The sequence below is a fragment of the Anser cygnoides genome, chromosome 27 (assembly GCF_040182565.1).
Source record: "Anser cygnoides isolate HZ-2024a breed goose chromosome 27, Taihu_goose_T2T_genome, whole genome shotgun sequence".
NCBI lineage: Eukaryota > Metazoa > Chordata > Aves > Anseriformes > Anatidae > Anser > Anser cygnoides.
The window spans coordinates 2,933,459-2,956,936 of record NC_089899.1 but is presented as its reverse complement, the minus strand read 5'-3'; the positions used below and the strand labels follow the sequence as shown (position 1 = coordinate 2,956,936).

The following is a 23,478-nucleotide window of genomic DNA, read 5'->3' as shown; positions in this document are numbered from 1 at the left end:
TGCCCGGGCCGGGCTGTGTCACTGGTGGCTTGCAGAGGTGCCATGCAGGCAGCTTAGACATGCACGTACGTGGGGACACCCGTGTGTGGAAGGGAGGGTGCAGTGGGCCTCTCTGGCCAGAAGTTCGGTGCAGTGACACGCTAGCTCGGCAGCTACACTACGCAAGGAGACGCCATCTCGTCTGCGTGAAGCATCCAGCTGCCTTTCTCTGCCCTCACAACCCGCACGGCAGGCCTGGATCCTAACGGGAGTGTTTTGGGGTGTACGCAGAAAGCACCCGTTACAGACGTGGGTGAAGCAGTGTGTGCTGGGCAGCCTGCCATGCTTCACCTCTACCGCCCCGGGGTCTCCCAGCACGAGGCACGGCGCTGTGCGGCAGCAGTGCTGGTCGGGCAAGCTCGGCACGGCCCCGGCACTCGCAGCCTTGTACTTAGCCCAGAATGCACCAATTTAGCTGGATTTCCAGAAAAGCCCTTCTTCCTGCCCCGCAATTGCTGGGTGGAGCCTGCAAGGCCCTTGTGGTTTCCCAGCAAAGGTTTCTTGCAGCAGTCTTGCTTGGCACAGACAAGACTGGAGGTTCCTCGGCTGCAGCCCAGGTCAGCGCTGGGTCTCAAAGGCAGCGGCACTGCAGCAGCCTGGCAGGAAGGGGCCGAGGAAAGGGCAATTGCTCCGCTCCTGCCTTCCCAGTGAGGGAGGCTGGTTTGCAGCTGGTTACCTGGAGTCTGGAAGTTGATGCGCCTCATTTCCACAGGGTCCTTCGGGTGGTGAGGGGTGATCTCAGCGTTGTTCAGGAGGCATTTTGTCCGTGGCTCTGAATCTTTCCGTTTGCTTTAAAAAAAATAAAAATAAAAAAAAGACAAAGCCTCTTAGCTTACAGACCTCTTAGTTTTCAGCTACAAGGGCCACACTGAGGCCTGAGAATAGCTCCCACATAAATCAGGGCCAGGTACAGCCACGTCCTGAACAACGATGTAAATTACATAAAACACATCAGGAAAGGGATGAGGTTTGGAACGTTTTGTCAGTGCAGTATTTGATGGGATTTTACAACTGCCCAGCAGCTTTCAGCCAAGTCTGGAAGTTTCCCCTTCACACAGCAGGCATACAGATAAGCAACGAGGAGCAGCTGAGGTACCGTGAACTCACACCTCAGCCTCCCCCAACAGCCTCCCCTGAACTCTGCAGAGCTCTGCAAGTAGAACTGCTCCAATTCTGGCTAAGCCACTTTCAGCCTGAAAGAACTAGAGCCAACATAATCATTTGGAAAAGTACAGAATCTCCTGGTCATGACCTTGGACATAAAGTACTGCTATTTCTCTGTTGGCTTGTTTGGAGTTCTCAGTGCCTTGCTGCAGACAGAGAAGTCAGAGCAGTGGTTTTCAATCTTTTTTGATCTACAGAACCCTAAAATCTGGTTTCAAAACCAGCATAGACACATCTTCTCCGATCACAGCTGTGCCTGCTGCGATCTCTCTCACCTCCTTGCCAGAAGCTGAAGCCTGCTCCAACGTGCCAGCTGAGCTGCACATGTGAGTGCTTCATAATATATTTTGCTCAAAATGGGCTAGGTTAGCTGAGGCACTTTAAAAGTCTTTGCTGACCTGGCTCCTTCTCCTTGAAAAGAATTTGGAAGCAAAGCCCAGTGCTGATCTGAGGAGGTGATAACCTCTGGCAAGGGAACAGTGACAAGCTGCTGGACGCAGAACTTCTCCAGTGGGCAGAGAACGTGTACCCACACCCCAAGGCTCGTAAACATTGTCCTGGCCCTTCCACCAAGATGGCTGTAGAGCTCCTCACCTCTCCTGCTTGGGTTGTACCGATGCCTCCTGAAATACGCCCGCAGCAATAACGGTAATTGCTTAGGCAGAGAGAAGGTTATTCAGCACATTGTTAGCTGTCTCTTAATGTCATTAATAGCTAGAAGTAGTAGCAAGAGCCCTGCCAGCACTGCATGGGGCAGCATTTTGGAATTACACCACTCTGCAGTTTGGGAGCAGTTTATTTTTGCCGCAGTTCTGAAACTGCCGTTAATAGTTCATTGGCGAAACCCATCAGTTACTTTCAGTGAAAGCTCTCCCAGCCTTGTAAATGGTTCGAAATAAGTCTCACTCTGCAGTTAGAAGCGAACTCTGTTAGAAGTCCCTGGCTGATGGGGCAAGAATGGCTTTTGCAATGGGGCGAGGACAGCTCAGCTGGTGAGATTCTGTTTCCAGCATGCCAGCAGCTCAGGGACAGCCTGTATGGAGCAGTCAGACATGGAGAAAACCCACTTTCACCTCTGACTGCAACACAAATGGGTGTTTCTCTGCTCCATTAACTCAACATTTTATGAGCCGCTTACTGTCACTGCTGCTCAGCTCGAGAAAGGGCCATTATATTTAGGAACGGACAAGCAGGAGGAAGATGGGATTTCTTTGCTTTTTCTGTCCCAATTCAAATATGGCCCTGTGCTAGTCTAACACAGGGTGTCCTTTAGGAAAGATCTAACAGTAGAAACTGTACAGACACAGCCCCACCACCAGAGATGATAAATACTGTTGAACACACAGCCAGCCCATTAAAGAAAGAACCTTAGTAAATGGCAAATCTGGAGCTCTTACCTGTCTGGCTTGCTGTCCAGGAAAGCAGTAAGTGGAGAGAAGACAAGACAAATGTTCAGATTAGAAAGGAATCGCAGGAGAGGGGAGAAACATTTGCTCAGCTCTAACCCTAGTAACACAGTTGGAAGGTAGAGCTAGTCATGATTCCCCAGTTAGATCAGTGCTAATGAGCACCAAAAAGGAGCACCTGAGTCCCTGCTCCCCTGAGCACTTGTGTGTGTCCAGCAGCTTCACACATGCTGGGGTGCATAAGCAAACACACCTGTGCAGATGAAAGATGACGTGGGGTTAATTGAACTCTCTCCATACCAATGTCCCAGCTAAGGGCACCCTTGCACTGGCCAGAGCTGCCGTCCTTCCCCTTTTCTTGATCCATCTTACTCAGCATCTGCTTCCTTTCCTGTCCTCTTCTGCTGCACAGTGTGACCTGTGTGTGCCCCTGTCCCCAACCATGCACCATGAGCTGCTCAGAAATCCAAGGAAAAAGGAGACATTTCCAGGGGCTGCTCACTCTTCTCTCCTGCAGACTCACACTACACCCCCCAGCTGCTGCTCATCTCCCAGTTCCAGCTGAAAAGCAGCCTGACAACAGCAGAGGTCTCAACCAATCCACAGCACAAAGGTGCTTCTCTGCATCGCCCCCACTGTGCCCTCACAGCACCCGAAGGGCAGCCCAGGGCTGTAGCTCTGACCAATTCTTTTGGGGGAGACAGGCAAGTGACCTGACAAACTCATTGCACATATGCCACAACACTTAGACAAGCTCTGCTTTACTGAGAGTTCCATGGGGTAGACTCTGAAGCAGCAGGTCCTGACAACCCACTATTAATCTTTCCTGTTCCAGCCAGAACCTTCAATTTCAGCATTTCTGCCTCAGGACCCCTCTCTGGTGCTGGTGGGAGGATTTGCCCCCCAGCTGACAACTTCAGGACTGAAGAGAAAACTCCCTTTAGGGGTTATTCCTGGAGACATTGAGAATGGTCACAGATCTGGGCAAGAATCATCTCTTACTTTTTGTAGAGCAGAATGGCAATGACGATGCAGATGATGAACACCACGGCCAGGACGGGCCCGATGACCCAGATGAGCCCTTCCTCTCCATCGATGATTGGCTGCGGATCGGGGTTGTCCAGCTGGATGGGGTCGGAGAAAGGACTGGCAGCAAAGGTCTGGAAGACACGGAAGATTGTGGAACAGAGTTCAGAGAGGGAATGGGGGCTGAAAACAATGGCTAAACATTACGGAAGAGAAATTGCTATAGAGGATGTGGGCTCTCTGACGCACAGCCTAAGTGATAACAGAGAAAATAACCTCTGCAACCTACAGGAAAAACAGGTGTCTGTGTCCCTGTGACAGGTCTTTTCCTCCTCCAACACTTCAGGCAAGACAGACCATTAAAAGACAATATTCACATGAAGTTTTAGGCTGGCTCATGCCTGTGGCTCACCTAATCTTATAGCCAGCAAGGGGATTTTAAAAAAAAGTTGACTGTGCCTCTGTTCCAGCACATCCCAAAGACCTCTCCGTTTCCACAATCACACAAACACTTCTGTCAAGTTCTCGTGTCACCATCTGGGTTTTGTCAGTCAGATGGGATTACAGAGGAAGAGGGAAGGGATTGAACCAAAAAATAGTGCTTAGAAACAGTCTGGTCTGGTGACTTAAAAAAATCCCTTACAATTAAACATTAAAAAACAGAATGTCACCTCTGCTCTCTCTGCAATGAACTGTGCTCTTGAGAAAATCACATTCAAACCCACCAGAGTCCTAACTAACAAGCATTGCTCACTCGTTCTCATGAATGCTACAATCTTCTAGCATTCCTAGGAATGATGCATCCCCCTTTTCCACAGAGACTGCAGAAAATGAAGTGCACCAAGGAGAACTGGTAAGCCCTGGTACAAGTGTAAAGTCTGGGACAGGACAGGAACAGGAGATTTGGGCTCGGGGTATTTGAAACTCTACCAGCTCTTAGTAAGACTGAAATTCTGCTACATAGGAGGGAGCTGCAGTGATTCCAGGCTGTCGTGAGTGAGTGTGCAATACCTTGTTCTAAAGAAGAAATTACCACAAGCTGCAGTAATCCGATTGAGAAACCCATTCACAGGCGTGTCAGCCTAATCCTTTAATATCAAACACACAACTAAATATTTATTTGGAAAAAAAACACTCTGAAAACCCTTAATTTCAAATAGCCCCCTGCTATTGCAATCCCCCTATTCCATAGGGGGATTTAAAAACAACAAAGAATTAGACTGCTTCCTATTGTTCACGAGGAAGGACAGGTAAATATTAAAAGAGTTGTTTTCATAAAGCCAAGCACAACATCACTGAAATCAGCTGAGGTACTGAAGTGGTAAAATGAGCAGAGAGCACATCTACTTTTCCAGAAAAAAAAACCCTCTCCCCTTTCTGCATGACAGGGAACTTAGTAATAACCAGGACATGTGACACGCTGCTCTCAAAGCAGGACGTCTGGGGTCACTGCCCTAAGGAATACAGGGACAGCCTTTACAAGAAATTACTCTCTGTAAAGGGGTTTGACCAAGGGATCTCTGCACTTGAGTGTACTCCTGAGCTCAGGATCCCCCATTCTGAACTCAAAGCTGGAGCCACAAATGTAGCAAGCCCTGCCTAAGCAGACGGGCAAAACGCAGAAGCAGCGCACAAGCTGCTTGTGTTGTTGTCTGCACAGAAAAGCACATTTGCTGTACGCAGACACAAGCACAAACAGCTCTGATAGCCGCACGCAAAAAGCTCTGCAGCTGGACTGGCAGGCCTTTGCAGAGAAAAAAACAACCCTCGAGCCCTGGCATCTGGTGGAAGAGAGTTACAGAGAACGCCAGGAGGGCACAAGACCTGCTGGCAGCTCACAAGAGAGTTGCCCCTGCAGCTGCTGTCTCTGGTCGATAATGGGGACAGCAGGGTCGCGAGCATCTGAGGAGGGCAGGGGAAAGCAGGCGGCACTCACTGCCTCGGGTTCCTGGAGCACCGCCAGGATGAAGATTACGTATTTCTGCCCTGGTTCCAGGGCTCTGTTCTCAAAGTTGTCGTAGTGCTTCATGTCCCCCAGGATGAAGTGGGAAGGGAGGGAGCGAAAACGGGCAGCGATGTAGGGCTTGGGGAAGTCCAGCTGACGAGAGTGACGCAGGCTTCGGCGTCGTAGCCTGGCAATGTCCTGAACGAGCTGGAGGAAGCAAAGGAACAGCGTGAGAGCCCTGACGCCTTCAGCTCCTTCAGGGGAACAGGGAGGAGGGAGAGCCAAACTATGCCACTGAAACTAACCTCACGTTAGCTACTCAGAACAGGGTTAACATGCCCCAAACCCACCCTTCCCAGGATCTCAGGTCACCGTAAAGTCCACTACAGCTGTTTGCTCTCTCCCTACACCTGGCTTCAGTCTCACCCACACTCACCTCCTCCAGGTCCATCTCCTCAGGGCTGCCCAAGGGGTTCAGGAACTGTCCTCCACGGGACTTCCTTAGAGGCACCACCACAATGTAGTAAGCCCTAAGAGTTGGGAATAATCCGAAGAAATAGGAGGACTGAATCTCCTTCTATCAGCCACAGAAGGAGAGATTGCACACACTGATGGTGGGAGGCTAGGTTTGCCCACACGGCCCCACTAACCAACCCAGCAAGCCCCTTATTTGTAGTTTTGCACAGTTGTTGTTGCTGCTTTTGGATTCAGTGACAGCCCCATGTAAAATGCCTCCCTTTGGATTCCTGTGGCAACCCGTTAACCCTGGGAAGTGGCTTCCAAAGACAGGACTCAGCAAGGCTGAAAACGCAGGGAACACACTCTCTGCCACTGTCCTTGCTGGTTTGTGCTATGAACTCTGACACCCCGCACCATGAAGTGAGCAGACCAAGTCTGTACTTTATCAGAAACCTACTGGACAGGCACGGAGCTCTTTACATCTGGGAGAATCACCACCACGTTTCCATCAGCATCGGGCTTGTGGGTCACCTCTGGCTTCCTGGATAACATGTCAGCAGCAGTCCAGGCAGCCACGTTCTGCTGCAGGCCGCCCATGCTATTGCCCCGGTTCATGAGAACAAAGTTGTAGAACGTCCGGGGCTTCAGGTTGGTGATGAGTTTCTTGGTGGTGCGGCCGTCCACATCGACATTCAGCCCGTTATACTGGATCTGTAGGAGGTGAAGAGGCAGCAAAGATGTACCATGAGCAAGACGGATACTGCTGCTTGCCTTTTTCCTTTCTCCTCTTTGCTTTGGTTTGCAGGGAACATAAGGCACTTGGCTGGGCTGTGCTCCATGCAGCTCTGCCAGAGCTGGTGCAAACAGAGGAATAGGAGCTAGGTGAGTTTCTGTCTCTTGTGCTGCAGTGTACCCAGGCATAAGGCAGACACAGGACAAGGCCTTAAAGCTTCTCTGAGAAGAGAAATTTGGATCTGGAAATGGGAAAATTGTGGTAACTTGCCCAGGGAGGTAGTGATTTGGTAACAGAGGCAGGAGTGCAAGCCAAGAGGCCTGATTTCAAGGAGCGCACCTCCTTGATCTAATGATTAACCATTATCTGCCCATATCTGAGAACTGGCTCCAGAATTTGTGGCTCTTATAATCTATTATTCAAACCAACAGACAAGACTCCCAGGAAATTGAGAAGGAACACAGTTCTGACTTCTCCCTTCCACTTGCCTTGTATGGGGTGGGAGAGTTGTAATTCTCAGGAAACTCCCAGCTCAAAAGGACAGATGTCTTTGTCACCATCTTCACCTTGAAGTTTTTGGGTAAAACTGCTGAGAGAAAAGTGAGGAGGAAGGGGACAGAGGAGAAGAAAAGGCAGCAGAGGGAAGGAATAGTAAGAAAGAGAAGGAAGACAACGTCAGGCACTGGCAAAAGGGTCTGCCAGTTTGGGTCTGGCTGCTGCTGCAGGAATGGAAGGGCTTGCTCCCTCCTCCACACTTTGCTTGAGTTTTGTCAAGGTCCATCTCCCGGTGCTCCCTGTCCCCATGTCTAACCCTGGGGAAGGGTGAGGGAGGGTGCTTAGCCTTGCCCTCACCCTGCCCGTGCTCAGTGCACACTACGGGTCTGGGTGGCTGCTGCAGGAACGAGGTGCTGGCTTTCTGAGCATGCTCAGGTGAGGAAACCCATCCCAGGTCACATTTGAGGCTTTCTGATTTTTCTTGTTTTCTTTTGGCTGTTTGCAAAAGCTGAAGAAAATGCTCTTCCCACCTGTATAGCGACTGGCACCCCACTTCAGGTGCCAGTGAAAGAAGGGTGTCCGGACTTAACTTAGAAGAAAGCGGTAAAAGGGACTTACCTGGCACAAGGCAGAGAGGAGCGGAGGGACTGAGTGTGAAACCAGAGTGCTTTGCATTTACTCACGAGCCTGGCTGAGCCTGGCTTGACCTCTCCAACTCTCTGCCTCCTGGCACCAGCCCCGGTTACAAGGAGAGAGAGGGAGGAGAAACCGGTAAGTCCTACCTTGATCCAGCTGGAACGTCCGATACTGGACAGTCGGGCTGTATGGCCCGGGGCCTTTACTGGTGTGAGCACGGATTTTAACATCATAGGCGGTGTTGGGTTTGAGGCCGTTGAGGGTGTACGAGTTCTCTGGGGAGGGGGGCAGGTCTTTTTCCAGGGGGTTGCCGGGAGAGCCGGCTTCCCGGTAGGCCACGGTGTATTTGACGATGGCTCCGTTCCTCTCGGCCAGCACGGGGGGGAGCCAGCCAAACTGGACCGACATGGAAGTGATGTTGCTCGCCTCGAGGATTTGGGGGTAACCCTTGGGGATGTCTTCAGGGGTGGTGAGTTCCTGCACAGCTTCCTCCCCAAAGCCAGCCCGGCTTTTCACGGCCAGCTTGAAAACATACGTGGCGCCCTTGTGGATGCTGGGAGCAGTGTACTTATCCTCCAGGGCTGTGAACTCCAAGGTAGCCAGGGGGTCGACATCCTTGCGGCCAAACTGGAGCCGGTAGCCCATCACCTGGCCTTCAGCATCCAACGGAGGCTCCCATTTCACCAGAAGAGTATTCTCCTCTGTCTGGTGCACAGACAGGATGGGTTTCCCTGGGACTGGGAGAGAACAGAGACACTTTCAGTCAAATGTGGGACAGGGTGGCTGGTGAGGAGATTCAGAGACCCTTGAGCTACAGCACAGGTTCCTCGAATCAGTGGCAAGGCTTCGCCTTGACTCTGTGTGCTTCGCTGTCTCACCCTGCAAACCTGGCTGCTGCTACCCACCCACTACAGGTAGATGGTCTCTGTCAAGTTTAGGAGATGAGATGCACTGCCAGTGTGTTACCTGTGACGCTCTTACTTATTTCTGGATTTATTTTTGCTCCCTTTCCTCAGGAAGGAAAGGTGAGCACTGCTTCTCTCTTATCACTGGACCAAATACTTCACCACAGCTGGGAAGAACAAACTCAGGAGTCCTGAATCCCAGCCCCCTGCCCTAAACACCCGAGCAGATTGCTTTGCAGGGCAGGGAAGAATTAATGCAGGAGTTCCCCAGACTCCTGTCCTCCCGCTCCCTCTCTCTCTCCCTCACACAGCACAACTCATGCAGAAAGAGACTGGAACAGATTGGCTCGGGCTGGGAAGGCCAGAGCAGCTGCGGGTGAAGTAATGAAGGATGGGAAAGGAAGTCTGGGCAGCCTCAGGTCCTGAGCAGCAGGCACAAGGCCAGATGAAGCAAGTCTGGCAGGCATCTGATCACCCAGTTGGGTACAGAAAGAAGGAAGCACACAAAGAGTCGGAACAAGAGCCCAAAATCTGTGCAAGGCAGAGGGCAGGAAGAGTTGCTGCTTGCACTATGCACTTTCTCTCCTCTGCGGGAAGGGAAAGGACATCCGAGTGTTGGTATCTTTTCAGCTAGCTCCCTCCTCATCCTGTCAGTTAGTTCCTCCATGTTCGGGGAATATTGCAGGAACTCAGCAGTGCCTCTGTCTAATGAGCCTTGGCACAGCCTGACTGCAGAGCAAGCCCACAGCCACAGTTAAATGACACGCGTAGGCCCAGAGGTTTCTGAAGCTGGAGAAAGCAGAGCATTAATTCCAGCAGCTCACGCGTCATTTACATTCACTCCACTATTAGGGATCTAATTTCCTTCTCTGAGCCTTGGTGTTTCTTCTGGTTGAACAGGAAAAGGAAAGAGAATGGAGTTTAGGAGCGAGCACGAGTCTGACTGCAGGCTGGCAGGCTGAAAGCTGGAGTGCAGCTACCAAAGGGAGCAGGAGGGAGCCGGCAGGGAAGGATGCTGCGTGTGTCAGGGATCTTGGCAAAGTCAGACTGGGGAAACCACTCCGCCCGGTGTAGCGACTGACATCTGACCACAGGGATGAGGGGTTGTCTCTGAAACAAATGCTTTATTCATTGTGAACTGCCGAAGAATGCCTAGGGAACAGTTCCGGGAGAGCCTCCCTCGGAAACGCCGAAGAAACACATTACAGAGAAAAACAATGCCGTTACCTTTATGTTTTGGGTTTTATCACAAACGTTACTATAATCAGCTGAGCTTGAAAATATTACATTTGCACAACAAATATTGTTTGGAGAAAGGTGAGAAGAAAGCAGGGGGAAATGTTTTATTTTGCAATTGGTTTGGACAGTAAAGGAGAAAATTGGATGTATTACTGTATTTAAATTCAGCCCCTAGCCCTGAATGATAAAGAAAGAAATCTCTCTTCTCAGAAGGTATATTGACTCAACACTGCACAGAAGATAAGAATGTTACAGAGCCATTTGAAAGTTTTTTTTTCTTTTTTTTTAAATAGCTATTTCAAGTTGGGGGAAATTGAGTTTTGGGTAATAGCTGCTGTGCTGGAGAAAACATCCCTCTGTGAGTGATCACCTGCACTGCAAATCCTAATGGGGAGAGATGAGGGAGGTTGACAAGAGAGTGACAAGGGAATGAGGGAGGGAGGGCAGAGAGAGAAAGGCTCGAGGAGAGAAAAATGAAGAAGGTAGAGAGCCTCAGGAAAAGAGGGAAACAAGAGGAGAGAACAGAGAGTAAGAAGAAACATGGGCAAAGCCAGAGGGGGATGGAGAAGAGAGTGAATGAAGGAAAAGGCTTCTGACAGCATACTGACACTACAGGGTGTGAAGGCAGGAGTTTGGATGCTGTCACCTAAATGTACCCTGCTCTAACATCTGTGTCCTGGAAAACAATCTTGTTCTCTTATGTGCCATCTCTTAACTAAGCAAGAAACACAAGAGGGGAGAGAAGGGCTGAATTCTCATTCACTTCTCTGAAGATGAGAACATATAATGGGATGAAGATGTGAGTTGGGACAGAGAAAAAGACAAGGGCATGGAGGGCAGCTGCTGCTCCAGTGCTGTGTATTTCAGGCCAGTGCTCCTGAGCCCTCTCTGTCCTGTGCACTGAGCTGAGTGTCTGTGCTACCTCCAGAGCCTGAACAGAGGTTTCCAGGTTAATTGCATCGCTCTGACCAAAGGCAGAGGCAGAGAACAATCTTCTCCCAGGAACAAGAGATGATGTCAGTTATGCAGCTGCTACAGGAAGGGTGAAGATGACTGCCCCAAAACTAAGAAAACGAATAATCATCAGCCAGGGATGGGAATGGACTAGACGACGAAAAGAAATGACAAGGGGAGAAAGCCATCATCTGGCAGCATGACCAAGAGTGTGATGGGGTGAGAGAAGATAACCACAGGCCAACAACAAATGGGCTGAAGGAGGGTCAAATCCAGGTGTGGGCACAGCAGTCTCACTCTATGGCACAAAACCTTTCCCCTACTGCACAGCAAAGGTCCAGCTGTGAGAGCACTAACCACGGGAGCGCAGATGCTGAGAGGACAGGTGGAACACAGACCTCTGTTTTCTGCCTGCAGCACAACTGTGTGGAGGAACAAGGAATATCTTGTTGCCCTTTGTCATTTCCTTCTTCTGGCCCAGACATCCTAGCCTGACATCGTGTCCTCTGCACTGAGGCTGACAGACACTTTGCCATGAAGAATAGGGCAAAGGGAGGGATGAGTCTAGATGGCATGTGCAGAGTGAGCCCAGGTTGCAGAAATTCTTGCAAGAAAAGGTCAATCCTGTCAGTCCTTTTTTTCCCTACTGATCCCTACTCCTAGGCAAAGAGGGGACTTATGTTCAGACATGATACTAAAAGAAAAGAAGACTGGGGAGTATAAGCCTTCACTGCCTCCCTGCTGCTTTTCAGCTCTTTGCAAGTTAACACCATGACAGCAGGCCTCTGGGTCTTCTGTTCCCCAAGGTACCTCTGTGTGCAGCCATCAAAGCCGGGGTCTCTCAGTGTCACCATACAGGTCAGACTGGGCAAAGATTCTCTTACTTCTGGTACTTCTGGAATTTACAGTACATAAGATTACAAGCACTGAATTTGTCCTCTGTTGCATTTCTGTATGTATGGGGCTTTCTGCAGCACTGGAGAGAAAATTATTTCATTTAGTGAAGGCTACCTGCCAGGAATGAAGGGTTTTCTGCCTTATTAGAAATACTTTTTTCTTCAGGGGCAGCATGTTGTTTGTTGCAAGTCTGTCCTCTTTGTGAGGAGAGTGGGATGAAAGGAGCTTCTTGGCTTCAGGACGTTAGGAAACTGGTGAATCCTAACAGGTCAAGAAAAGGCTCTTACCTGCACCCTTAGTGGTGACCACTTTGGGTTTGCTGCGAGCACCATCTCCCTTCATGGTGTAGGCGGCTACGGTAATGGAATACGTAGTCTCAGGCTGGAGCCCAGCAATGATCATTTCCTGTTTGCGAGATTCCAAAGGAAAACGGTGTAAATAATTATGTACGCACACACAGGTAGATCTCTCCTTGCAGGAGTCTCAGGTCTTTTCTAGCATGCAGGAACATTCACTGAATCTGAAACCATGAGACGCTCTGCGGCAACGAGGCAGATGTGGCAACTGGCAGGAGGATGAGAGCCACATTCCTTTGGCGAGCAGCACGCACGCTCCAGCTGCAGGCAGCCCCTCTGTAAACACAGCGTGTCTCTGCAGGCCCTGGCTCAATGTATTCTCTTCCAGATCTACCTCTCACACATTCCCTATCTCAACACAAACTGCCTCAGCCATCAAAACGCTGCTGCACTCTTCAAAGTGTTCCCCTTCGCTATGCCGTCTCAGTGGAGGTCTCAGCGGTTTCAAGGAGATTACATTTTTTTCTCCATCACCCCCCTCCCTTCTCTCCTCAGGGATATTTTTTAATGCCTTCAATAATATTAAAGGGATTGCTTTAACGCAAAGTGCAAGACGACATTTTTTGCTTGCACGTTAAAGCTCTCTGCTAAATCCCCAGCACCCTCCTTCCTCTATCAGCTTCACCACACCTGGCTCCCACGAGCTTTTGTTAGAAGGCTGGCCTCCAGAATAGCCCTTCCCCAAGAAGTATTCGGCCCTTCAAAGGGCTGGGTTGTACAGGAACACCCGTGCTAAATCAAACAGGATGGGGGCATATGCAGCAGGGTTTTCGCCAAGGCTCTGAAAGGGGGGAGATGTAAATTTTGTGCATGTTTTATGGCCTTCCCCTTCCCTCCACTGTCCCTCGGTGCTTTAAATATTAAATCGCAGGGCAGCACTTGGGAAAAAATTTGCTGGTCCTTAAAGTATTTGTATTGCCCCCAGAGCTGAGCAACGGTGGAAGAGCAGTATTTCAAACCAGCAGGACTTTGATCAGTAAGTTTGGAAGCCATTAGCTGGAGAGACAGGTCTGCTTTCTGGAAGTCAAAAAGCTGTCCTGCTTTCACACATGCCACTGACTTTTATTAACATTTTAGGCACGCGACTTTGCCTTTCATGTGACTCAGTTTATCTTTCTGTAAAACAGAGGCTGCTCACTTTTGTAGGGCACTTGGCAATCTCCAGGAGACGTGCATATATTCATTTTAACGATGTATTACCTTGGGACCCTGCTATTCCAAGAAGGAAATGCTTTCTCCTACTGCTTTGTAGCTGTAAGATCACTGAAACCATTTAGCATTTTAACAGAAGTATCAAATGCCAAACAGCCAAGCTGATTTTAAGGTCTACTTGAAAGGTAAAAGGGCCAACAGTGATTCCAGGGCTTTGAACAGAACAAATATCTAAGAATCTTGGCCCTTTCAGGGCACAAAGCATTTGTTCGTACCCTGATACCTTGGAATTTAGGAGGCTTTAAATACCCAATGCTTTACAACCTGACTTTTTCAGACACAAGGCAAGGTAGTTGCAGACCAGCCCATCTTTAAGCAGGTGTTCAAGGTAGTCCCAATTTCAATGTCCCGCCTGCTTCCCTGTGGAGGAGGAGCAGACTCTTTCCTTCAGAGCTGAGGGGAAAACCCTGCAGGACTGCCACGCGCTGACAAACTACACAATCACACAGGGCTGCAGAGCAAAGCAAACAGGGTGGGGACAGTGAATGGGAACACCAACATCAGGCTTTAAAACAGGCACACTGGCACTGAAAATAAAACTAAAAAAATAAAAAGGAAAAGGAAAATATCACACCACAACAGCAAGTGGGAGAAGGGAAGGGACAGAACCAGGATGGAAGGATTTTTTCTTTTTTTTACTTACGTATTCAGCAGTGTCATCTGTTTCCCACTGGGCAGAGAACAAGAGAGGTTTTGCACATGAGAATACAAGAGGGGAAAGAAGGGAAAGACAGAGACACAGCATGAGGAAGAAGTCCCTGAGCAAGCAGCCACACAAAGTCAGAAGTTACCAGGCCAGCATGAAGGAAGAAGTAGAGTGGGAGAAATTAGTAGATTCCACTGTGGCCTTTGTCTGTCTTAAAAGATTTCCCAGACAGAGGAGGATGGATGGCATTTAGTTCAGAGCTGGGAGAGCAGTTCATACTCTTCCACAATAGCTATTGTCTGGGACTGCAAATGAACTGCAGGAAGATAACATATATCTTTATCACAGAGATGCTCATCTACTTTCTCCAGCGATAAGTTACTTGGGATGAGACAAGGCAGCTGGAGCACCCACCCCCTCAAAGCTTCCATGAGAGAGAAACAAACTGCAGCAGGACGTGAATCCTTACCTGGGCGTCAGCCAGCATGATGTCCTTGATCTGGGGCAGCCCCCTGGCCTCTCCGTTCTCCATGCGCACATAGTGGACCTGGTAGCCGCGGATCTGGCCATGCTGGCGGTTCTGGACTGGAGAGCGCCAGAACACTTGGATTGCAGTTGAGTTCAGGACCTCCACCTCCACTTTCCGAGGTGGTGCGCTGGGCACTGCGAGGAAGGAAATAAAAGGACAAGAGTCACTTGGAGATTTCTGTCTGGGGCCTGTCGCTTCAATTCTGGGGCAATTACAGCTGAATCTACAGCTCTGAAAGGAGGGGGAAGACTTAACCTGCAAACTGGATACCCCACCATCTGCCACTGGCCTTTATTCAACGAAATAGGGAAGCAGTTTAGGGGGATCTAATCTGCGTGGCTCAGAGATCTGGATGCATGTGAACAGGTCCATCTCCCAGTCTAGTTATTCTTTGACAGGCTCCTTTTTTTTCCAGTTTACTTGGATGGGAGAAGCCATGTCATTCCAGATCACATTCTGAGGGCAAAGCCAATTTCTAACGAGTCAGAAAAGCTCTGACCATGCCTGTGGGACGTTAGGGTAGAGAGAATGGGGAAGGGGACTTGCTCTTGGAGCTCCTTGTTCTCTCAAACAGGGCAGGTTGGTGGTTAGTGCAGCTGCCTAATCTCAGGACAAGAAACAAGAGATGTCTTGGATGGAATATGCGGTGAATTTTTGGAAATGATAATAGAAAAGGACAGTGCTCGAGAGCTTCATCTGCAAGAAAACCCTAATTTCTCTGAGTAAGGTATCTATCCATTTGGATGTGGGCAGGTGGTAAGGAAAACGAGACCCACATGGGGGATAAACCTGTTTGATTTTTTTTTCAGTCTTTTTTCTTTGGGATGGAAGAAGAAAGCTGGAGTTTGGATTTGACTTCTGTTATTTATTTGACATATTATTTGAGGGTCCCACCTCACCCTCACAGTATTCTGTTCTCCCTCCCTGCGTACATTCACAGTTTTCCTGGTTTTATTTTACTGTAGAAATACCAGGAAAGTTCAAGGCCCATCCCCATTCGTGTCTGCGCACCAAGCACAAGTCTCCAAGCTGGATCACTGAACTGGGATGTAAACTGTCATTAAACGTTTTTTGAAATAAACAATCAGATTCTTCCTTTCTACCACTAACCGAAACTTTGACTTAAAGAGGAGCTAGTAACAAGGAATGTGTGGGAAGAAGTCTTTTAATACTTTAAAATTTTCTGGCAAGCAATCTCCTCCTCTTCTCTGATTTCAGTTCCTTGCTGCCTCAGCTGTGTCTTTGGTCAGTAAGAGAATCTTTTCAGGAAAAGCGTGCAGACAGGGCTCACGACCTTGAAATTAAATCCCCGAGAAATAAGAAAAACCAGCCCTAAAGCGGGGAAGGAAGACCCTACAGACCCCAATTCTCAGAGGGTCTTTGAGAGATGGCAGCAAATGGTGCTCCACACCTCGGATCCCTCCCGGCGGGAGGCTGTGCTGAGGCCTCATTCAGGCCTTGCCCTCGCACCCCAGATCGGCCATGAGAAGGGACTCGACACGTCCTCCCCCAGCGTCCGCAGGGACACGTATTCACCACCGGACCCAGGACAAAATCAGAAAAAGTGCAATTACCATCTTCATCCGTCCGGACGATAACTGGCGAGCTCTCCGGGCCCGGCCCCACCTCCGTATGAGCCACGACAGTGATGCGATACTCTGTCCACTTCTCCAGGGACTCCAGTAGGATCTGACTGGTGGTTGGGGGGATATCATTCACCTCCTTAAGCTCCGTGTCCTCAGAGTCCAGCGCTCGATAGTAGACGCTGTATCCAGCCAGGACGCCATTTTGGCTTTCGGCCGGAGGCGGCCGCCAACTTACCAGAATGGCGGTGGATCTGGTGCTGACGCATTTTACGTCTTGAGGGGGGGCAGACGGTTCTACGAGGGGGGAAAATTCAGGAGGGAGAGGGAAGAAGGGGGAGAAAACAAAAGATGGGAAAGATAAAAGAAAAAAAAAAAGAAAATGATAACAAAAAAATCTAAAACAAAACGTACAAAAATTTGGTTCAGGAAGATAAAATTAAAAAAGAAGAGAGCTTTTTGTTGTTGTCTTTTTTTTTTTTTTTTAAATGAAAAGAAAAAAAAGCCAACAGAAATGAAATGGGGCATCAAAACTGAAATGTAATAAAGCAAAGGACTAAAACTGTAAGCGGGCTAGCCAAGAGGGGTCCTGCTGCTGCTACTAAGCGTGTGTGCCACAAAGCTTAGCCCCCAGCTTTACCCTATAAAAGACCCTTCCCTTTAGTTCCCTGTTTTACAGCGGTCTGGCAAATCCTGCCCTGGCTGGTAAAGCACTTGTTTCCAAAGTGCAGTCTCTGGGATCTCAAATTTCCGTGAAGGGATCTGCGAAAAGTAAGTAAGAAAAGCAAATCTTTTGCCAGGAGGCTTAAATTTAAGAGTCTGTATACCCAGCTGTAAGTTATTAGTTGTCCACAGACTGAAGGAGGTGAAAAAACATAGTGGTGACGTCCAGGATATCGCCAAGCAAAGAGCCCACGATGCTGGATGAGGGAAAGTATTTAGATAGGAATAGTTTTAGTAAAAAGTCTTGCAAAGGAGTGAGGCAGGAGGTTTGTCAAGGTATTTGGGTACCCAGTGGGATATTCAGAAGTGGTAGCGTGCCTGACTCCTGTTTCACTCTGTCCAAACAACTTCAGGGTGTTTTATGAAAATCCCAGGACACCTTTGGAAATCTGGCCCTACACAGCTGCACGTTCTCAGGGTATCAGCAAACAACTGTCTGAGGACCGATTTTCAGGAGATGGGGAAGGTGTAAACCACCACTCCTGTTCACGTCAGTGTTTACTGAGCCGCACGACATAATTTCAGCGAGATCTGCTCAGTAGGAAGCCGGACGCAGACACCAGCTCTGTCACACACCAGGTACTGGCTCACACCATGGCTGTGCCTGTAGCACCAGGAGAACTGCAAGAAAGTCAGGTCCTTGGGAAGGCAGGAGGTGCCACGGGTCTGGGGTCTCGGTGACGTCTGGACAGAAAACCTGCCACTTCTGCACCCCAGCTGTAACCTGGGAAATTTTGGGAAATCTTAAACCAGACTTCTCTCAAAAACTAAGTATTATCAATCAGCCCAGGTAAGCACACAGAGGGATACATTTTCAAGGCAAATCTGCAAATCCAATCGCATCCAACAAGAGTAAAACTGCAAAAAACCCAGCTTTTAACTCTCTGCAGATACTGCCAGAAACTGGGGTGTCCTTAGAAGCCCCCAAAGCATCATCTGACAGAAGCAAGGGAATAGATAAATGCTGCACCATTTCTATTTTTTCTGGTGCTTTTTAATCAACACAAAGCTCTTTTACTGAGAAATGATTTTTTTTTTCAAATGTCCTACTCCTATCCCTGAGTCACAAACAGATGTTTAGGCCAAACTTGCCTTGAGGACTCAGCTAAATCAAGTCACACTTTTCCCAATTTGCAGTGCAGTGAAAGCTGCATGCTTCGCATACACCTCCATTAAATAGAAATAAGAGGGTTTGCAGAACGGGTAGAGACAGTTCCTTCCACTGCAGTGCTGAGCACTTTGTCCAGTAGGACAATTTGGGTGTTGTTCTCCTACTTTCATGCTTAATTATTATTATTGGGCTGTATTTAAATTGAGAGAACAAAACCCTTATATGTATCACTACAGAGGGTGACAATCAGCCCGCGATGGCTAGCCACGCAAAATAATACAAAATATGTCAAACAAACCAAATCAAAAGCAACAAACTTGAAAATAAAACATAAATCAAACCAGTAATTTAAAACAACAAAAAAAAAAATCAGAAAGGAAATCATAATAATAAAATAATACTGATATAAAAAGTGACTCCTTCCAGAACATTCCCAGTCTGTTTACCTACCTTCCATGCTTCAACTGCTAACTTATAAGACTTTCTTACGAGAGAACAAGAGAAACTGAGCTACGAGGCCAGACCAAGCTCCTGGTGGGTTTCTGCACATGGCTGGCTTTTAAGGGGCCGCCCTGCCCCACTGCTGACTCCCCTGGCTGAGTTACTCTCCCCTGCCAGCAAAACCCTAGGTATCACAGGACTGGTAATTCTGGGCTCTAATCCATTCTCTTTTGCTAAGCTACCCGTACAGAGGGCAGAGAGCAGGGTGGCAGATTCCCACTGCTGTTTTGCCTTACGCCTGCAGCTCTCTCCCTCTGCTGTGATTGATGCAGTACCGACAACTCCAGAACGGAGGCACGCTGCTCCTTCTCACACCCCTGAAGCAACTCAAGTCTCTTTTAGGGCATGGAGGAAAAAGCCTCAACCCTCTTCCAGCGCCTGCCATGACACTCCTTTTTTTTTCGGAGTATTTTGCAAAAAGGTTTGCTCCTTTTTTTCTCCCCCGCCAGGGGCTGGTGTATTAAAAGCTACCTTTCCTGCTTAGCTGTCCAGCCAAAGCCACACGGCTGAGAAACCCACTGCAGAGAGGGTCTGACCCGACCTACCCTTTCCATCCTGAAACTCATTATGAAAGCCCCAGTAAGCAGAGCCGGAGCTCCAGCTGGCACTTGGGTTCACTGTTTGCACTGGCAGCTGCTGCGCGTGGTCACGCTCGCTTGCTCACTCACCCTCTACGCTCCAGCACAGGGACCTACAGAGAGGCCCTGGAGTGAGGCCTCCATTTGGGGTCGTTTGCACTTTCTCTGGTCAAAAAGGCAGGGTGGGTGGGTGATGGGGGTGAAGGCCCAGATCCCACCTGGACCCCCTCCCCATCACTCTCATCGACTACAGCACCTGGATGAAAACAGCCACCAAGTGCTGGCTGGCCATACTGGAGACGCATCTGGGGAGTTCATGGCACTGTGAGTTTCCTTCACAATCCAGCCCAACCTGCGTGACCCTGGCCACGTGCATGCGTGCATGGGGGCGGAATCGACAAGGTGGGAGCTGTATGCAGGACGGAAAGCGCCGCAGCCCAAAGCGGAGGCTGTGAGTTCACCTCTGCACCAAACTCCTTTGCTGGAAAGGGAGCCACAGCACGGGCGGGAGCCCCCGGAGGCAGCTCGTCATCTCTGTCTGCTGGTTTCTGCTTTTATCATGCAGGCAGCTCTTTGGGAACCCTTCCCCACCCTCCCACGGGCTCCAGGATGTACACGAGTGTGTGCAGATCCACGCACGTGTGCGTGAGCCTGCAGCGACAGGGTGGACTGTATTTGTGAATCTGCTTGAGACCAGCCAGTACTCACCTGAACTGCATCTTTTACATGCTTTAAAGTTGACTGTCCAAGCCACAAGAATGACCCTTACTGACCTTGTACAATACAATGTTTTTTAACCCTTTAGGTACCATAGACTTTGTGTAAGATTTTTTTCACTTCACACACTGTGAGGAAGGGGGAAGGGGAGCAGAGCTAATGGGTAGGGGAAACATCCTTTCTTAGGAAGGAACAGAGGGTTAAGAAATCCTCGTGGTTCCTTTACACCTGCACATGCAGCCTCACAGCACCCACCCTGCCACCCCTGTCCCTTGACATGTGCTTTGCGCTCCGAAATTTCTTAGCAGGAGAGTTGCCAAGGAGCCCTGGGAAGGTCGTGGCTAGTTAGAAAGGGCAGAACAGCTTCCTCCAACCATCAGATTCTGTTATTTTTGCAATCTACGTCTCTGGTACTTGAAGAGTTAAAACCCAGCTACTTCAAGAAGAAAAATATACTTTACCTTTAGTTTAATGGATTTTACTTTGGTTATGATGCTCGGGAGGAGCCACCCTGACAGGGAGGTGGTGGGTGTTGTGCGGAGAGGTGGGCAATGCAGGGAGGGCTGCGGCATGCAGGCACATGCTTGCCAGCTGAGCGAGGAGGGGAAGGGCACCGAATGCACCAGCAGGCTGCCGGAGGATGAGGGAGGCTTTGCTGTTGCAGAGACAAGATGCCATCGTGGTGTGAAACCGCCCAGCGAGAGACAAGACAGACAGAGAGCAGGGAGCGGGTTTCGTCGGGCTGAGAGCATGCAGGCGGGCAGGCAGACAGCGGAAGAGAGAAGAGAAAGAAGAGCCATGGAGCGGGCCAAGGAAGAGCTGAACGGAAAAGGAGCTGCAGAGGGAAGACACAAAAGCCTGTCTCGAGCCAGAAGGTCTGTGAGCCGAAGGATGTCGCCTGGACCAGGGAGAATTGACTCGTTCCTCCAACAGCCAGCCAGGAAAAAATGTTTCACCATGTTACAGGACACTGACAGCTCCCAGCTGATGTTCTTAAGAGCATTAAATTAATGAAACTACCCCTATGAAAGCTGAGCTACAGAGAAATAAAGCAGGCCTCATTCTGGGCAGGTGCCAAGTTAGAAAAAGACCCAAAGCCTTCCCCTTTCCCGGACCCCCTTCTCTTCATCCTTGAGGGAAAAATATTCGGTGTCACTAAGCCCTACTGTCATCAGCACCCACAGCCATCCTTCCAGCCTGTTTTTATCACACCAGAAAGCACAAATCCGAGACCCTCTGTTCCCCCCTTCCCCACAAATCTCAAGGAGGGAAACCCCTCGCAGAACAGAAGCAGAGTGTGGGTAAGGTTGACAATTATTGTTCAGGTCCTTTCAGTTCATTTTCCCCCACCCCACAGTGATGGTCCGTGTGACAGCACCAGACTGGGATCAGAACCAGTGGATTTGCAGCAAAGTCAGGAAAGGATTTTCTTTCAATACATACAGAGAGTATGAAAAAAAAGAAAAAAGAAAAAAAAAAGGGGAAAAACATTTGAAGGAAAGAAGAAAACAAAATATCTTTGAACGGACTGGAGGCCTGAGAAAACCGCTGTAAGGAAGTCTGTCTATGAAGGAGGAGATTCCCCTTTCCTCCCACTCCCAGGGGGGAGGGAGAAAGAGAAGGAGAGAGATGGGGAAAAGAAGAGAGAGAGAGAGAGAGACAGCAGAAGTGAGAACTGAAACGGCAAGGTGGGGCAGGTGCCCAGCTGGGAGCCCGCTGCTCCCCCTTGGTAAGGACTCTGAGAGATGGGAGCAGGCACTCTCTCTCCTCACACTGGTGACCAGAGCCATTTCTGAGTTAGTTCTGCTCCCGGCTACTCCAAACTGCAGCGGAGTGATTTAGTAGAGATGAGAGGAGACAGAAAACACAAAGAACAGCTGCCACAGCCACTCATGCAGTGAAAAAACACCTCATTTAAAAGCAAAGATCTGTGAAAAGCCCAGGTTGAAATATTGCCATCCAGGGTTATTGTCCCCAGGGCAACAGCGAAGGGAGACAATCCATTAAACTAAAACCAGCACATTTTGGTTGCATACGCTCCATCCTGGTGTCATTAGTATCCCCCCACAGCCTCCGCATGACTCCTCTCTCCCGCTCTGCTGGAGCCCAAACGGGCCCGTTCCCAGCACGTGCTGGGACAGCAGGCCTTCTTCCCAGTGGCTACCAAGTCACTCATGGAAAAATCGCATGAGGACTGCTTTCCCAAAGGCTGGTGAAAAAACGGAACTTTCGATTCATCCCCTCCCCTTCTCCTCTTCCTCCCAAGCCCCCCACCGTCTCCCTGCTCCATTGCTTGTGCCCCCCTTCCAGACAGCTGCTGCTCAGGTTCTGCTGGCGGACAGCCACGCTGCCGCACGGCGGTGGGGTGCTGTCCTCCCTGAGCATGCTCAGCACCAAGGGCCAGCACAGCCCACCCGTAAGATCTTTGCTGCCCTCCACCCCACCCCAAGTGGCCACTGCTAACTTACTTAACGCCGTCCCCAGCAAAGCATGCAGCGGCCCCCCTCTTCGACCACATCTCAACTATCTGGGTGTAAGGGGGGAAGGCACCAGGTCCCGGAGATGCCCCGCACTGCCCACCTCCCGGCAGAGCAACCCCAGATGTGTGAACCCCCCGCGGCACGGCAAACATCTGCCCCACAGCTCCGTACCCCTGTGCCCACCATCTCTGGCTCCCTGACTGTCTTCCCCTCAGAGAAGGGTGCGAAAAGGAGAGACACCTACTAGACTGCAAGGTGCGCTCTCTGACCTCCGGGGTGAAGGCCCCCAGGCCCAGAGCCGAGCGGGCGGCCAGCCGGAAGACATACTCAGTGTTGGGCTTCAGGCCTTCCACAGTGAAGGAGGTCGTTGGCTCGAAGTTCCTCAGCACCTGAGATGGGCGAGGGGGAAGAAAAAAAATAAAAACAAACAAAAAGGAGCAGAGGCGAGCCCTGCCCAGAGACACCTGCCCTACACTCCCCTCTCTCAGCCAGCTCAAGAAACAGAGGGCCGGGATGTTCCTCAGGGCCCCAACCCTTTGCACTGCTCCTCTCCAGACTCACCTCCCTGCTGTGGTCTCCTTCCTTATAGAGGAGCTCATACTTCACTATGATCTCCTGGCGGGGAGGGCTCCACGACAACACGATGCTCGTCTCCGTCTTGGCTTCTGCTCGGAAGTTCATCGGCTGCCCAGGAACTGACGCAGAGAAGGAGCCCACAGGGCAGGACAGGGCAGAGGAGGTGAGATGGGAGACAGGAGGAACCACGTTAACTTGGCTTATTAGAAGAATCCTATCCCAGTTTTCCTCAAAGCCTGTGTGTGAAGGGCATGTAATCAGCAAAAGGCCACGCTGTAGAGTGGGGAAGCCCTTCCGTTAAAGCAGTGCCATGTTAAATACCACTGCAGGACCAGGGAAGGTCCAGTGCCGCTGGTGAAGACAAGAATCCTACTGGACCATATGCCTCTTTCTTGGCAGTGCAGGTTATGGCCCTTCCCCAGCATTAGGAGATTCAGGAAGCAGAAGGTTCCTGAGGAAGGCAGGGCTTCCTCACCAGCACCCAACTCCTGTGAGCAGAGCACCCAAAGCAATGCTGGGAGACAATATGTGATAGAACACCTTTTGTTCTCAGCTAAACATATCTGCT

General features: G+C 49.9%; 1 protein-coding gene across 1 annotated transcript in view; it reads right to left on the bottom strand.

Moving 5' to 3' along the window:
• Nucleotides 1-23,478, bottom strand: part of PTPRS (protein tyrosine phosphatase receptor type S) — a 156,347-nt gene that overhangs the window by 21,327 nt on the left and 111,542 nt on the right. Inside the window, 13 exon segments of the mRNA XM_066983830.1 lie at nucleotides 716-828; nucleotides 3,612-3,769; nucleotides 5,572-5,787; nucleotides 6,017-6,110; nucleotides 6,497-6,750; nucleotides 7,261-7,358; nucleotides 8,050-8,640; nucleotides 12,186-12,303; nucleotides 14,110-14,136; nucleotides 14,582-14,775; nucleotides 16,216-16,521; nucleotides 22,579-22,723; nucleotides 22,896-23,029. Of these exon segments, the coding sequence (XP_066839931.1) occupies nucleotides 716-828; nucleotides 3,612-3,769; nucleotides 5,572-5,787; nucleotides 6,017-6,110; nucleotides 6,497-6,750; nucleotides 7,261-7,358; nucleotides 8,050-8,640; nucleotides 12,186-12,303; nucleotides 14,110-14,136; nucleotides 14,582-14,775; nucleotides 16,216-16,521; nucleotides 22,579-22,723; nucleotides 22,896-23,029 (2,448 nt within the window).